The 16,259-nt window shown below is 43.4% G+C and overlaps 1 protein-coding gene across 3 annotated transcripts in view; it reads right to left on the bottom strand.

The window, feature by feature from the left end:
- qkia (QKI, KH domain containing, RNA binding a) overlaps positions 1-15,646 on the bottom strand; it is an 83,104-nt gene extending 67,458 nt beyond the window's left edge. For all 3 annotated transcript variants that reach the window (XM_034111125.1, XM_034111124.1, XM_034111126.1), the window contains exon 1: positions 15,207-15,646. In XM_034111125.1, coding sequence (XP_033967016.1) covers positions 15,207-15,351 — 145 coding nt within the window. In that variant the 5' untranslated portion in view covers positions 15,352-15,646. The remainder of the gene's footprint in view (positions 1-15,206) is intronic.
- Positions 15,647-16,259: the final 613 nt, after the last annotated feature.

The raw sequence follows: 16,259 nt of genomic DNA, 5'->3' as shown, positions 1-16,259 counted from the left end.
CTATCACATTGGCTAACCTGTCTGTCTTTAAAATCTTTAAACAGCTCTGGATGCCGGTCAGCAGGTGCTTAGCCAAGTCTGATGTGTTGGCTCCCTTGGTTTGCTGGGACCTAAACCATGTCTTACAGACAGGCCTCGTGGTGTCCGTAGGCTTGCCCTCACCGTCAGAGATAGAGCTCAAATACTTCCAAATTTCGCTTCTGGCGTCTTTTTTGTCAACAAGCCGAGGCGCAGCGGCAGTTGCACTCCCACTTGCAGCCATGCTTCTCGTTTTCTCACATGCTCTGGCAGCTAGCGCGTGGCCGCGTGCACGAGAGAGGGGAGGGACTTAGAGCGTGCTTGAGAGGGCGGGACTGCAGGCACGGCTGCAGTGCAGGGAGTGGAAGCAGAGCGCTGAACACACACGGCTCTTATTAAAACGGCGCTTTCTCACTGGAGTACTTTTCCCCGTTATTCTTAAAGTACCGATACTAATGAAACGGAGGAATCGTATCGTTTTTAACGGCAGGGTATCGCGGTACCTTTCAAGTATCGGTACACCGTGCAACACTAGAATAAAGTGACAATTGAATGTTTTGGAAGTCATTCTTTTTTAATCACGTTCTTTTAAGACTGTTAAGGTTTCAGTGTCTTCTGTCAAGAGAGAAAACAATAAAACACTGTCCTGTAGCCAGCACCAAATAAGACAAGGTGTGTGCATTTAGCAGAGCCATGAGTTCATTATCCAAGACACAGCTATCTCAAAGAGATTTTCTGTTAATGCAGCATTTCCTTTAAGAGACCAAGAAAAGACTATAATCTGACGCAATCAGATACAGGCTTCAGTTTAAATAAATTATCTTTAATAAAATGAGTATTACTAAGAAAACACTTCTATAATCTAATGCAATCAAATACAACAGCCCTGCAATAACTACCTTTATGAATGTTATCATCCTCAGCTGCTGATAAGAGTGTGCCAGACAGACATTGGTTCAATGCTATGGCTAATACACATGCTGTAGCTTGTGTGCTTGTATTGGGTTGCATTTGAAGGGAAAAACAACAACAAAGGCTTAATAAAGACAGCTCAATGTCACATGTTCCTGTTTGATACACACTCGTTCGTCACCAGCTTAATGTGTACACCTGATTAAACTAACCAAGCCGTAGAAATGGCCATAACATCCAATCAAAACCTCTCAGTGAGTGTTCAGGGAGTGTATATCCATGTGTGTATTAATAATCTGGGACTTTTTTTTCACCTGTTGAAATCAGCTAGTGTTTCATGCTGCTATATATACCTATCGTTACCGTGGCATGATTTCAGTTACAGTTTACACTAATTCTATGAATACAACACAGTATTTGAGCAAGGCTTAGGGTACATGAGTAATGAACAGAGGAAGACAAACATATCACATCAAAGTGTACGTCAGGTGTCAGCTGTTGTTATACACCTGCAAGGGTTTGTATCTAACTTCTAAAGTTTGAGACCAACAGGCTCAGTGGCTGTGAAAACACACAGGATCATAAGGGGTTATCTCTTTGTTCCGGCTCTTTGTCAGGTTTACAACCTCACATCATTTTCCTGGGATGTGAATCAAAACGTTAAATCAAAAAGACAAATTAGACGCAACAAATCAGTTCAATATCTGGATGGATATGCGTGGCGCTCTGCCAGAACTTGTTCATGGCCAAGTATACAAACGTTGATTGTCTGCTAGTGTTGGTAGTTCTCAGTTAAACTGGTTCGCATTGATTCTCTATAAAGAGCTAACAGGTCTGGCATTGTTAAGAGACACTGAAGAAATACTCTTGGAGCCTGAAGCATTTTCAGATATTAAGATCGCTCGTCTTAAAAAGGGGTGGAAAATGAAAAGACTCCCCCTGACCCTGTAGTCTGCAAATCATCAAACGATCTGCATGCTGTGTGTTTGTTTGCGATGTCTCGTCGTGGAGATCAAATAGATGATCTCTTTGCTCTTCCAAGTCATGTTGAATGTACCATTTTAAAAATAAAGACGTTGTAAAAACTGGGTCAGTGTCAAAGGCAGGGGAGAAAGAGTCACTGCCATTAACCGAGCTTCCCGTGTGCTTAAGCCTTTAAACATTGATTTGCCTCAAAGCACTTTGGTGTGAGGACTTAACAAACAATTGCAAATGAATATGTGCAAATACAGCCAGCGGGTGCAGGCATGTTGTTCCCTACCAACCAGCGCTTGAGCCTGGGAGTGATTGAGCGGAGAGCAAAGCAAATACTAGAGTCCTGAGCGCAGACAGTGAGAGCTGGGTTGATGCAAAGTGACAGCAGACGTAGCAGGCCTTTAATGTCACCACTGGTCCTCACAAGAAAGAGGCAATGTAGCCTGTAATTTTGCCTCACATACTCACATAAGAGTAGAGAGGGAAGCTGCATGAAATAAAGCAGATGGCAGAAGAAAGCCATTGAAGAAAGATCTGGAGAGACAGGAGATGAGAAGAAAGCTGGGTGCAGTCTCTCAAATAAATAGGTATAAAGACAAAGCCAGGAAAATGAGTCATTCTCTTGGGAAAAAGCAGGATACTGAATTCCTCATCTGGAAAACACTATGGCAACGATGGAAGGCAAAATGAAAGGATGAAAGAAATGCATGTACATGGTTTAAACATCAAGTACTTGTGTTTGTGCAGACAGAGAGTAGTATATAAACATGGTGATGAGGGAGGAGCAGAGGTAGACCCGGGGTCTGGGTCATCGAATGTGTCACACGCTCAATCAAAATAAGGTTGCCGAAAGAGCGACCATCACAAACAGCCTAATCTCATGTCAGACCAATACTCCCTAAGAAAGCAGATCAGAGGAGACGAGAGGAAGGGTGGGACAGGGAGAAGGATTAGAGGGGACAGAGAGAGAAGTCCATGGCTGAAGTCGAATAGTCCATTTAGCTTAGGAACCTTCCTAAAGGAGTGAAATGACCCGGAAGTCCCTCAGTGGCAGCCATGATAAGTGCCGTTCGAATTCTCTAGAATGATGAGAATGAAAGGAAAGGAGGTTTCAAACTTCCTTTATAACCTCCTTTAGCTTAGGAACCACTGGACCTCCCTAACCGACAGGAGAAGCGAAAATGCTGCCCCACAATGCCTTGCAGCCGCAGCATTTGCCGTCACTCAACAGTCGGCCGTTCACGGAAACAACCGATTATGACGGAGAAATTATATCATGAAAGTTACGGTGCTTATTAAGCATTTTAAAACATAGGTGGTAAGTTGCCAAAGTGCTTTGTTTTGAACGTTCATCAGTATTATAATCAAAAAGAGAAATATGAACGTTAGTTTTTACTGAGATTATCAAATAAAGTCAACATTTCAGTCTTTAATGAGCTGTGTGGGGTTTGTTCAACTTTTAAAAGACGTTTGAATGGTGATATACACAGTGATAGATGTTAAGGACTAACGTTTATAATACATACATTTGTATTGATTTTAAGATCTTTAGTGCATACAATCATACGTATTGGGATCATTGGTATTAATGTGGACCGGAGGGAGAGGGTGACGAGCAGAAGTTTCACTTTCCTTTTTTATTTCAATTCCAACTTTGGTCATGAAGAATATGTTTCTCTGTTGTCCACGTTCATAAAGCATAAAGCAGCAGCATCAGAGCACGGTGCAGAGTCTCTAGATGAGTTTACAGTAGTCCCTCGTTCTTATTGAACATCCATGTTGTCGTCCGCTGTATAGAAAACTGTGGTTTCCATAGTTTCCCCACAGCAGCAGACGCACACAATGACGTCAGCTGGCGCATCATAAACACGTCGGATAGTGAAAGTGCATTCAGATTCTCTAAAGTACCGCAGTCTCTTCTCCTAAGTCCTTTTGAATTCTCCTATCCACTATCCCTTAACCCCGTGACGTTTCACTCAGAGGTCAAGGAATAGACGATAGGGTTAGAACTTAGGAGCTGATCTTTGGACTATCCGACTGCAGCCCATCTCCTGGCAGACTATTCTTCACCTTAAGGTGTCAACAGCAGCTGGCGCCCTGTCTGCTCGGCTGTGTCTGCACACCGTCTGTTCCCAGCTGCCTTTAACCCTCCCTTAAGCACCATTAAGCTTTCCTATACATTATTTGATCTACTCACATACTGGGGGTGATAACAAACATATATCCAAGCCAAATGCTAAATTCTAACTTTTAAAGCAATTGTAATCAAATAAATCTCAAACCACTGTTATGTGTGCGTGTCAGTGTGCGTGTCCGGGCACGTTCCCCAAGAAAAAACACTAAAACCAGACAGACAGGAGCTATAGCTGTAATCTTATCCAAGACAACAATAAAGCCAACACTTCTGTCTTTTATGGGCCACATTCCTACGTAATGACACTGAGCGGAGATGGAAGATAAGGGAAAAGTGTCTACAAAATCAAGAGAAACAGGTTGGATGTGTTTCTGCATTATTTGGAACATCAAACTAACTTCTAAAGTCACTTCTTTAATCTGCATTAGGAGTCAAAGTAATGTGTAATATGGGTTGGGAGTTGATCTCCAAAATTAGACCAGATCCCGGCTTTGATGTTTACTTTTATTAGCAGTTCTCCGACGTAGGGCATAGTGAGACAACAGATTTATACAAGGACTTGGGTACCAATCCACACACAATAAACCCTGAGCATTCAGATTAACATTACTCTGGGCACTTTGTTTGCTGCAGGACATGTTACAGAACCATTCTTTAGGAGGTTTCTAATGTTTTATATACAACTGTGGTGCAATAATATAGATGTGAGGGCCTTGGGTTGCACAAACAAACCACATGACTCAGCAACTTATAGAACTGTACATAAAGCAACGTGTAGCAGCTAAGACAATACACCAAGTGTTAAAGGCAATACGTAAACATTTCAATGTATTGGGCTAGTGTCACAGACAGCACTTGTGTGCACGCTTCTGTGTGAACGGGTAGGAATGACCCAGTGTGTGAGTCCGGCCCATTAAAGTACAAAAAGCCATTGTGTATGATTATCTGAGGGGGAGGCCGGGTGAGACAGAGGGGTGGAGTGTGGAGCTGAGGGAGGGGTCACTGACCTTCCTCATAGCCAACCAAATGACCTCATTCACAGAACATAGGAATCCTCTGTCTCCCCCCACTGTTCTCTATCATACTCAGCACCTCCCCTCGCTCTCTGCAGCCTTGCTCGTCTTTTTCCTTCCAGCGAACACAATCAATCAACTGAGCATGCTCACTAACCCTTTCATACACGGCACATTTTTCCTGAGTTATATGTGGGCTTTTATGCCTATCTTTCCCATGTCTCACACGGTGCTAAAGGGGCTGTTTGTTTCCCCAATTAACAACTCATCATACAAAACCTCCCATTGTTACAGCTCTGTAATCTCCTCCAAACCAATGAACTGATAAGGACGGACAGACGTAAGCCGCAGCACAAACAGCGACTAACACTAAACAAACAGAAGCGTCACACAAAAAGTTTCACTTGCAGTTGCACACCTCTGCCTTCCCCTCATGCGCTGCTACAATCAGTTTGGGTTGAAGGCGTTGCACACGGTATAAATTATGCTAAGCAAATCATGTTTTACATAAGAGCACACAACTGCAGGCCAGACAGCCACCGTAAAATACAACACATGTAGACCTTGTTAGGCGAGACGATCACGTTGTGCGACTGCGTCAGTGAGACTGAAAGGGCCAAGAAGTGAATACAAGTGAATGCTCTGTGTGATTCTTCTACAAACAGCAAAATGTCAGCATACATTCTATAAGTTAAGCAGTACTTTGCTGATCTCTGATCTGATGACTGTATGGGCTGACAGCGAATGAAGGTAGGGTAGTGTTGGACAAGTGGTAGAAACCCAATGAACTTCAAATAGCTGCAGTGTGGAATTAACTTCTTCACATACACATCTCAAAGCCATACTGACACAGAGCGCAGTGTACTTGCAGAAAGCCTTTCAGCATGATTGCTTTGAGGCAACTCTCCTCAGCTACTGGCATGTGTGTGTGCTTTAAACCCAACACATCTGATCAAATCCATTTCATTGTCTTGTAAATATACTTTACAATCAGTAAAACTTCATTTTTCTTCTTTAAACACTGATGAGGTTTTCTAAGGTATTATTTCTAAAAAGGTGACAGCTGCTGATATAGAATCAAAAAGCCCAATGTTTGTGAGTTATAATCACAGCTGCAACCTTCACCTCGATTTCACAACATTTGTCAATTTCAAAGCCAGAGATATCTAGAGGGACAAATGCATCCAACAACAGTGTCGCAAACATCTATACAATACATCTTCAACATTCAGGGTACAAATCCATTTCAAATGCTGCCCTAGATAAATGGAAATAATATGATTGGGAAAGTGAAGGTTTATTGTGAGAGGAGCCATCTTTACAGTTTGTAGGGACATTGGAGGTTAACGCAAGTTCACAAAAACTACATTCAAGCAGGGTAGTTAAGATATGAATGACAAAAGTATAGCTTTTAATCTCAACAATGGCAGTGGACTAGAGAAGTGTGTTGCAGAATATCAAGAGTGCTGTGAATGCTATGACATGGAAAAAATAAAAAATAGTTGAAGCTGTGGGAGTCAGAGCAGCATCCGAGTCAGATTAACACAGGAGTTTCCAGTGATACCGAGAGGAATATACCTCCACCTCTCTACCTCATGCCAGCTCCCTCTCTGTGGCCCTAAGGGAAGGTTATGGCAGCACCGCCTGCTCTTGCCAAGCCTCGCAGAAACAACACGGCTGCAGAGGGACAAGTAAATTATTCATCTTTGATTTATCGGCTAGCCTACAACTACTGAGAAACATAGGAAACGGCTGCAAACCACAGGCAGACTGATACACTGGGGTGTTTAAAGGGAGGGTGGGGCTAGAGATTGAGGGCGAAATGTGGCAAATAAGTAAGACAGGGGGGAGTGTGTCACACATTTAGAAGGTTTAAAGGGAAATGGAAACACTTTTCAAACTGCTTTCCATGCGACAATATTACCATTAGGAAATGTATTTATCTAGTCTATTTCCAATGTAAACGATCGAGATACGCGAATTTACTTTTTGAAATACGTGCCTAATGACCATGGGCGCTTCCATTGCTCCGGGACTTTTCCAGTGACGTCACTGACTGGCTTCCTGGGCCAAAGCTCAATAACAAACAACATGGCGTGCAATGCACCAGTAGTTTACATTACAAGAAAACGGTCGTCGTCAGGAGTTTATTGTATTGCCCCAGGCTGCACAAATGGATTTTATACAAAGAAGGAAGAAGTACATTTCCATAGGCTGCCACTAAAGGATGAGAAGCTGCTCAAAGTCCAATCTGGATGCCTGGTTCAATACAAAACATTGGATTTGAAGCCAGGATCTGTTCCCACAATATTCGATTTCTCAACGTATGCAGTCGGGAACACCGACCGTCCCAGCACGTCGGTCGCGCAAGACAATGACAGTGTCAACAAACGTGAAGTTCGAGCCACCAAACGAGTTGCTTCAGCTGCCGAGAGAGAGGTAAATATTGCAGCACTACCAGATTACTAGCTCACACATGTATTTACTGACACAGTGTGACCTTATTAATTAACGCAATCGCGTCCAAACTAAATGGTAGCTATTATTATGACGCACAATAGAGAATTGGGGGTGTTCTATAGCTCAACTAATTAAACTGGCATACACACGCTCATCTGTCGAAAACAGCCCTAAAAAGGCTAGTATTGCTATTGATGGATGGTATTGCAGGACCCAGAGCGCACGGAGCACAGAGCGGACAGCAGATAACGGAATTGCAGTTGTATTGCTTATAGATTATCAGAACATTTCAAAGGGGACACAGCCCCATTGGAAATTAACCTATGGATTAACTACATCATCGTTTTTATCGTTGTAATGCCATTGAAGACCAGTTTAGACCAGACAATGAGGAAGGTAAGCCGTTAGCCTGGCGTATGTTAGTACCTAGCGCCACTTGTTTTGATGTACGTTTTTGTGGATAACTTCGCGAGTTTGTATCTTTCAGTGTTGAGGTGGGCACCGTTAGATTCTGTGTCTCCTTGCGATCATAAACGATGTGTTGGATGTGCGGCTAGGATAAGTAATAAGGGAGCTATCGGTGCAGTAATAGGTTAGCATTTTCGCTCGGGGCTAATTCAGAGGCTCACTGTTAGCATTGTGTTTTTTAAATTTTTTTATTCCGGATCGTATGCCACTCTATTCGACCGAATCGGTTCATAAGCATAGGCCATGGGATGCCTGGTAACTGTAGATGCTTCCACATCAATGTCATCTCCCGACGAATAGTCAAATTCATCGTTCAAAACGTCGATCTCATTGCAAAATTCCTCCATCGCTGCCATATCTGCTACGTTGTGTTGACTTTTGGTGGAGCGAAAACACAGCCAGTGACGTCACCATTTGGGACTCCCCTAATGGCGGCGGCCTGGTCCCGGAATTCCCGGGGATAATTAATTAATTTTCTTTTGGCGAGTAATATCATATACAATAAATATTACGATCAATATCCATTGTAAAATGAATAAACTACCGGAATATTATAACTGTAATTGGTGTTTCCTTTCCCCTTTAAGAAAACACAACAGTACTTGATTGTTTTATGCAAGTAGAAAGAGTAGTGTTGCTAGTGTCAGCCTTGAAGCAAGAAATCAAATTACAGATCAAATTCATCAATGTTCATTTTGGGGTTTTTGAAAGCAACGTAGAGGTCCCTGTGCCTCACTGTGGACAGCATTCACATAGGCTGAGCTAAAACACACTATGAGAGTGTGTGGGGAAAACAAACACCAGGCTGGAGGTTAAGTGCTCTGACTGGGCTCCCGGTAAAATTCCTGAGCTGACTGCCAACGCTCGCTTGCCATTCCTCCTCTGAAAGTAGAGAAAATGAATGCAGGGGGTGGGCCATTCAGAGAGGTACAGAGTGAGCATTCAGCTCATTTCTCTATGATTAAAAAAAAGGGGAAGGAAACAGGAAATTGTGACAAATGTTTTCTGGTATGATTCTTAAAATCTTTTTTTCATTATATCTCTTTCAGTTCACAGGCCTAATAACTTGGACACAAAGAGAAAGAGAGAGGCAACAAGGGGGACTACTGTGAGTGAGGGGGGTGGGAGAGTTATTTGAAGCACTCAAAGAATGTAACAGGGTGGGGCCCATACTTTAACTGAGAAATATTCTGTGTGCTGCGTACTCACACAAGTGTGTGGAGGAGGGAATGGAGCCAGGATTCATGATGTGATCAAAGTTAATCGAAAGAAAGTTAAGAGACAGACCTTCTCTGTGGGAGAGGGCACATGAAGAGCAGGGTTCCTGTTGTCACTACAGCCAGGGAAACAGCCCGCCCCTCCTCCTCCTTGTCTGACTGAAGGAAAAACAAACTGCTGAACCTCCTGCTCCATAGACTGTTCCTGTCTGAATTGGGCGTTGCTTCCCGTAGATGTTATTGCATGAGACACAACATAATGTAGAAAAACATGGTAGAAAACATTCGGTCAAGGGCAATGGGTGGAGGCCTGGTTACAGAAAAGGAAATAAACTGGCCCATTTAATGAACAAGTCTGTGTCAGGAAGCTGTTGTGACATAATTACAACATCGCTGTTTTCATCTTCCTTGTTTAACACGGCTTGTTATCATCATAGCACACATGCTCATGCACACAGGACTATGACTTGACAGAAACCATACAATGAAATCCCTTCAGCAAAATTAACTGTGCATCTAGTTACCTCATTCCCCATTACTTTTAATGTGATTGCTCTGCTTTAAGGCTTGAGGAATTTAAAAAGGGAGAGATAAACTGCCTCGAGCAATGTGTTGTCTAACAGCCGGCAGTAATGGAAGGGAGTTTTGGTGACAGCGTGCCAGATAGTCGGGGTAGGGCACGGAGACATGAGGCCAGGCGGAGGCAGCGGTGATAAGGAGGCTCTAGCTCTCACGGGATTGGGGCCCAGGATAAGAGCCCAGAGCTGTCGTTGGATGACTTTATCACACAGCACCCGCTGGGGGGTGGCAGGGCAGGGTTGCAGCTAGAACAGGGACTGAAGCTCACACTGTGGTGGGGCTTCTGGGTAGGAGGCACATCAGGAAGAAGACAGGCAAGGGCGCCGCTCGGCCTCGCCGCAACCCCTCCGCCTCACCCTGTCAGACTCATGCCACCGCCTAATTTATTACCAGAGAGGAGAGACAGAGAGAGGGGGTGCATGGGTGCAAGAGAGGCAGACAGAGGAAGACAGCACAAAGCCTCCAATTCTGCTTCCTCACTGGAGGCGACGGCTCAGTAAACCAGCTCACAGAATGGCTCTCGGTTAATTAAATTCCAGCTTATAAGTGGTGCTTTGGGAGAGAATGTGGGGAGAAGAGAAAGGGGTTGGGGTGGGGGAATAAAACAGGTTTCTGCTTGCGAAAACAGTCCTGGCCTAACACCCCCATTCCTCTCTTCCTGTGCTCTCTCAAGGCTCTAAGCTGTATCTTATTTTGCGAGCGGTGCTCAGTCTTGTTAGCCGCTAAATTGATTGCGTGTCAGAGGTTAATGCAGGTCCAGCCCTGTGCCGAGATTTGTGAAGGGTCAACCAACAGCAGGAGAGAACAGCGCTGTAACCGCCAGACAGACAAATACAAAATTGGGAGAACTACATAGACAGATTGACAGAGAAAACCTAACACAGACTCTGAGCAGTCTCCCATTTATCAAAATCTGTTCTCTAAACAGTTGTTCCCAAAGGATCAGTTCCCCACACAGGCACCACAGTGGACAGTTTGTCCTCCAAAACGCTGACAGCTCTCCCGGGAAGGTCCTGTTAAATCACGGCACACAGAGACAAACAAGCAGACACAAAACTGTAGATGCAAAAGAGGGAGGGCTGAAGGCTGGAACAAATGGTACAATGCACCGTGCGACTCCGCCACACAGCTTGCTATGGAACAACGGACCATTTAATCTATACAAACAGCTCGAAAATGAGCCTGTAAGGAAAGGGGAGCTTGGAATAAAAATATTTTCGATCAATCCAAAGACTTCACAAACCCAAATGAAAACTCTCCCTTTCTCCTATACTTTGCCACCTGACAACATCGCCTGCACTTCACTTCCACGCTACATCTCTGGATGTTATATGGGCTGTCTCCTCCTGCCAAGAGAAAATATAGCAATTTGAAGCAGCTTGTTGGCTGGCACATCGTAAAGGGAAATAAAAAAACTCCATAGCAGGTGTCACCTCAGGGAGATGAACAGCTGCAACGCAAGGGGATTTCAAAAGGAGCCTGTCAATCGGCCAGAGTGACCTTGAGGGACTACACATATATTGGGAAAGCAACAGGGGCGTCGGGGCACTCGAGCCACTAAAGCGGGGTGGGTGCAGGGTGTCAGTTTTCTTCCGCCATGGAAACAGCTGTGTAGACATGCACGAAGCGAAGGGTGGGTGAGGGGGACTGCAGCTGTTGAGAGGGTATACTCTTGAGAGATGGACAATTTGGGAAAGTTTCAAGCATTTAATTGGAACCAGTTATATTTGTTGTGTTTATTGGGCTAATTTAAGTCTGACAAAAGCAGGGAATTTCAGAGTTAGATTTAAGCAACTGAAACAGTTTGCACTCGGAAGAGAATTGCCGTCATTGTAATTGTAACAATATTGCACAAACACTTTTGTGCCTCCGGAGACTGATGCCTTGTTGATAGATCAGAACTTAAGTTTATCTCTCTTTGGCATTTTTTATTTATTTAAAAAACTGGTTATGTTTCTATATCTGCTTGGGAATTAATAGCTTTTCATTTAGCATCTTCTCTCTCCTCTTCGCATTCAAAAAGACACAAGTGTTTAACGAGACTGAGAAGTCTCCTGCAACACACAGATTATAAAACTACACACACCAAACCAGATCAAATAACTTCTCGTCAACAGTTGTCACACCACAATACCACAAGTTAACAATTCCCATCTGGAGACTATCCACTCCTGTCTGACTGGAAATGGCAGTAAAGTGTGATGTTTATCTTTACTGCAAGCCACATACTACAGACTACAAGACTACAGAAACAAAAAATGTTTCATTCATCAAAAAAAAATGTTTATCGTGCAAATATTAACCTCAAATTACAAAAATATAATACATTTTAAAAACTTTTCTGAGCTTCGGGATTTGTAGCACCTGACAATGTAACACTGTAAAAATAAGACACACGTGACAGCTATTTTTAAAAGTTCTAGGTCAAAGGTGTGGGCTATTTCTTTAAGCACTGAGCATTCTGTTCTCCTTTTTGACTGGATTGTGCTTTCTGTTTTACTCTAGGTGGGAATTTCATCAGTATGGGACACAAAGTGGGGGGGAAGGTGGCCCCGATAATCACATGAGAGCTTCAGCCCCTTTCAAAGAGTAAAGCTAACCAAACCGCCCCTAACTGGAACCAGACAGTGAGACACACTGCTCTGGGGTGGCTTTCATCACACACGCAATACTATCGGCAGGGTGAAGTTTAGGCTGGTGCTGTGGAAACGCTTGTAAACCTCAGACTTCTGTGGAGGATTGAGACTGGAGCTGGGGAGTTGGAAGTGTCCCTGCCATGGAACATTTATCGGTTGAATGTGGCACATGAGCAACGGACCGGTGCTTCATTACAAGATTGAGCTACAGCAATAACAAACATGTTTCTCTAAAGCCACCCAATTAAATCTACAGCCAGACATCAAACTAAATGTTGAAAAAGCTTGTTCTCTAAAAGCAAAAGTGGCCAGTGAATCAATTCCACCAGCAACATCAGCTAAATTACTTATTTTTAAAGTGAAGCAAAAAATAAATCGGTGAAATCCTTAATGGTCAAAATTAGAACAGCCGTATAAATACATGTTACAAGCACTTACTGCTGCCGCATTGAGCACAGTTCATCTCTGCATAGGTGGAATAAAGCAAAAGGATAAAGCCAAAAATGCAAACAATTTGACCATGGGCCTACTTTAAAATGTGAGTATTCACACACAGGAAACTTGAAAATAGCTTAATAGCTCATCTGTGTTCAGTTTATTTGAACGTGATTTTGAAACTTACACAGGAACAAATGTGTTTTGTTTTTTTAAACAATAGGATATAATAGCGATATTCCTGAGTTTACAGTTTCGCCCATCACTGATTTGTTTCCTTCTCTGTTCTCCATAAAAACTGTGGATGCTTCCGAGCTGCAGAAATATACCATTTACGTTTTACCACTTTTGGTTATTCTGGTTTGGATTATTTTTATTTTTTTTAAGTTTCGCGGGAAAGCCAGTAAGTGTTGTTATATTTTAAAATCACTGCTGATCACACACACCTAAAACATATTTATTGCCTTGAGGGTTAACTTTAATTGTGTGCCAAAAGCTGCACGGCTGAGTTTTGGAGTAAAGGAGAGGGACACACTGTGCATGCATGATACCTTTTCCTTACTTTATGTCAATAGGGGCTGGGATTAGCCAAAAAACCGAGCAGGAACAAAAAACATGTCCGCTTCCTCCCTATTTCTCCTCAATAAAAAAAAACCCAAAACTTCCAATTGAGCTCAATAAACCAATCAGTATTTGAAAAACGAAAAATTAATTCCTTTATGGTATGCATAAGTGGGGTGTTGAGTGTGATCAAACTTTATACTTGTGTTGACAAACTGAGTGCAAAGAGAATTATATCATCAAACAAACACGGGAATGTGTTTCTTTTTCCAAAACACGTGTTCTGCTCAGTTCCTTAAACTTCTGCCTGCCTCAACCTGAATCTAATGTGTTTGTCATGCAATGGGCAAATTAGATGAAATACAACATTCAGGTTTTAGATAAGATCAACTTCATTTGGTTAGGGGTATTTATATTATACAAATGTAACTTTATTTTTATAGCAGTGAGGAAGGAACACATCTGAGTGCTTTGTTTATCACTCATCAGTGAAGCAAGACAATCTCTGCAGACCGGTTTGGCAACTACAAACTTACTCATCCAGACATGCAACCGAAACTATAAAGTATGCACTGTTCCGTATGTCCCATCTTGTCTATACAAAAAAAGCCTATTGTTTTTATTCACCAGTGTCATGGTCCAGTCGGATAGTACCCACAGGACGGGGACAGTCTGCCAGGGGGCTGTGGCGCTCTCTAGTGTCCCCAGCTCTGTTACATAAAGCATAGGTCCAACCTTCCGCTAAGACCAGCTTAAGCTATTGATACTATCAACATAAACGTTGAATAAGCCTCGTCTATCAGCGCTTGTGCCAAGATCGGCGACAAAGCGTAGAAAACACCAACGAGGGAGAAATCCCGTCTGGACGGCGCCGCCGACAAAAAGGCGACGCAATTTTTGGTGAGGCACGCTTGAATGGCAAAAACACGACGACTGCTGCAGCAAGGAGATGTAACCGATATACCCTTGCTTTAAGGGAAGTAATGTTGTAGATGTGTGAGGTAGACAATAAACGGTGCCCTTTTTAATGAAAAAGTTAGATCGTTGGAATAATCTTCGTCCACTCCCCTTCCTCCCAGCAGCAACTCACTGGCCATTGTTTGGGCAACAAGCAGACACATTCCTCCGTGCTTTAAAGCTCGGCCGCTGGGCAACAACTCACACAACCCTCACTGCTAAAATAAAGACAACTTTTGTAACACTTTTAGACATGTGTCTAACACGTTCTTTTCACGGGTTCAGTCTCTATTTAAAAGCGAAGTTAACGCTACGCTCTTTGGTTCCTGAAGAGTTCAACGGAATGTAGACACCCAGGCACGCTAGCTAAAAATGTGGCTAACCCAAGCTAAAACTGCTGAGGAACATGTGGAAACAGGCCCCGTCCAAATTAACTGAGACACGGTTTGGATACACCTAAAGAGTGGTTAAAAAACCTCTCCGTTGTTATATTTTGTTAATACACTGATAGTGATAGGTATTTCTGGTTTTTGTGGGAAAGATATAAAGTTTTCGTCTTGTCGCCATAAAGTGAGGAGTGCAGAAACAAACTCCGTGGTGTTAACACAACTTAAAATCCCCCACCTCACTGTGGTTTTAGAGTGAAACAGTCACCAGGGTTACAACTCCTGTTGGGATGTGAGAAATTATTCGAGGGGTGTTGTGCGTGTTATTTTGCCTGCCTAGGTCCGCATATTGTGTTGCCAGTGTGCGTACGGGTCTCGCTGCAGCATGGACGCCCAGCGAAGCCGAGCAGATATCGGACCGCACCGTGGTCTCTTCCCCCTCCCCGGCCCCTTACCTTCATCAAGAAGCCGTTCCAGGTGTGTGAAGATGCCGCAGAGATTTGGCAAGCTGGTCATGAGCTTCTTCTCGTTTAATAATTGCATCAAATAGTCGGGACTCGGCCTCGGTCGCTCCTTCACTTCGACCTCTCCGACCATCATCTTTGCGGCGAGAACGGAGAACAAACCACAGTAAAACACAGAATCCCTCTTTTAGGAAAAAGGAGAAAAAAAAACGAAAAAGAAAAAAAACTTGCGGCTCCAATCCTTCGCTTCCCTCCTTGTACTGAGAAGACTCTGTAAACCCCCCTAAAATGCAGGTTTGGTTTGTTCTTCTTGTTTGAGTCGAGCGGTGGCAAAAAAAGAAACCGTTATCTTCCTTCCAGAGACTCGTGCGCCGTACTCTCCTATACGCCGTGTGCGCTCGGGGACGTTCGATTCCACCACTGTAGGCGCGAGCGACTGTTCCACCGGAAAAGCTCCATCCTCCTCGTCGGCTATTGGCCAGTGGGGCTTTCGGGGGACTAATGGGAGGACCAATGAGCGCTCAGATTCGAGCCAGGAGGGCGGGGCAGGCTGGATGGTGGAATGAAGGACAGACATTTGAACCAACAGCAGTGAACAGGCATGCACATAATACCCCTGAAGTGTTGTCAACACAGAAAAGCACACTTCTTTATTTATTTTCCTAACGAATATAGATATTATATCATTTAACATAACATTTTTAGTCTCCAATAAACTATCTGTGCCCTAACAGTATGGCGCTGTCTTCAGTGGTCTCATGACCTAAACACTGAAGGCAGTAGGCCTACTCGTGACAATATTGTGATTACAAAGTGGAGAAGGCTGAGGTTTTATTTGTATATCTTTGTTTGTTTTATAGTTGCCTGTATACGTTTTGATTTTCAACACTAAAATGTTGAAAATCTTTTTTTTAATCTGTGGGGAAAAAAATCAGCTGCTCCATTAAATAGCCATTTTTACCCGTTCCAACTGGTTTTATGTTGCCTCACTTCCCCCCTCCTTGTTACACAAGATCAGCAGCATTATCCTTCATGCTGTCGATC

This window comes from Pseudochaenichthys georgianus, chromosome 22 (assembly GCF_902827115.2).
Source record: "Pseudochaenichthys georgianus chromosome 22, fPseGeo1.2, whole genome shotgun sequence".
Taxonomy (NCBI): domain Eukaryota; kingdom Metazoa; phylum Chordata; class Actinopteri; order Perciformes; family Channichthyidae; genus Pseudochaenichthys; species Pseudochaenichthys georgianus.
The sequence above is the reverse complement of the archived record's forward strand: the minus strand, read 5'-3'. Positions and strand labels throughout refer to the sequence as shown.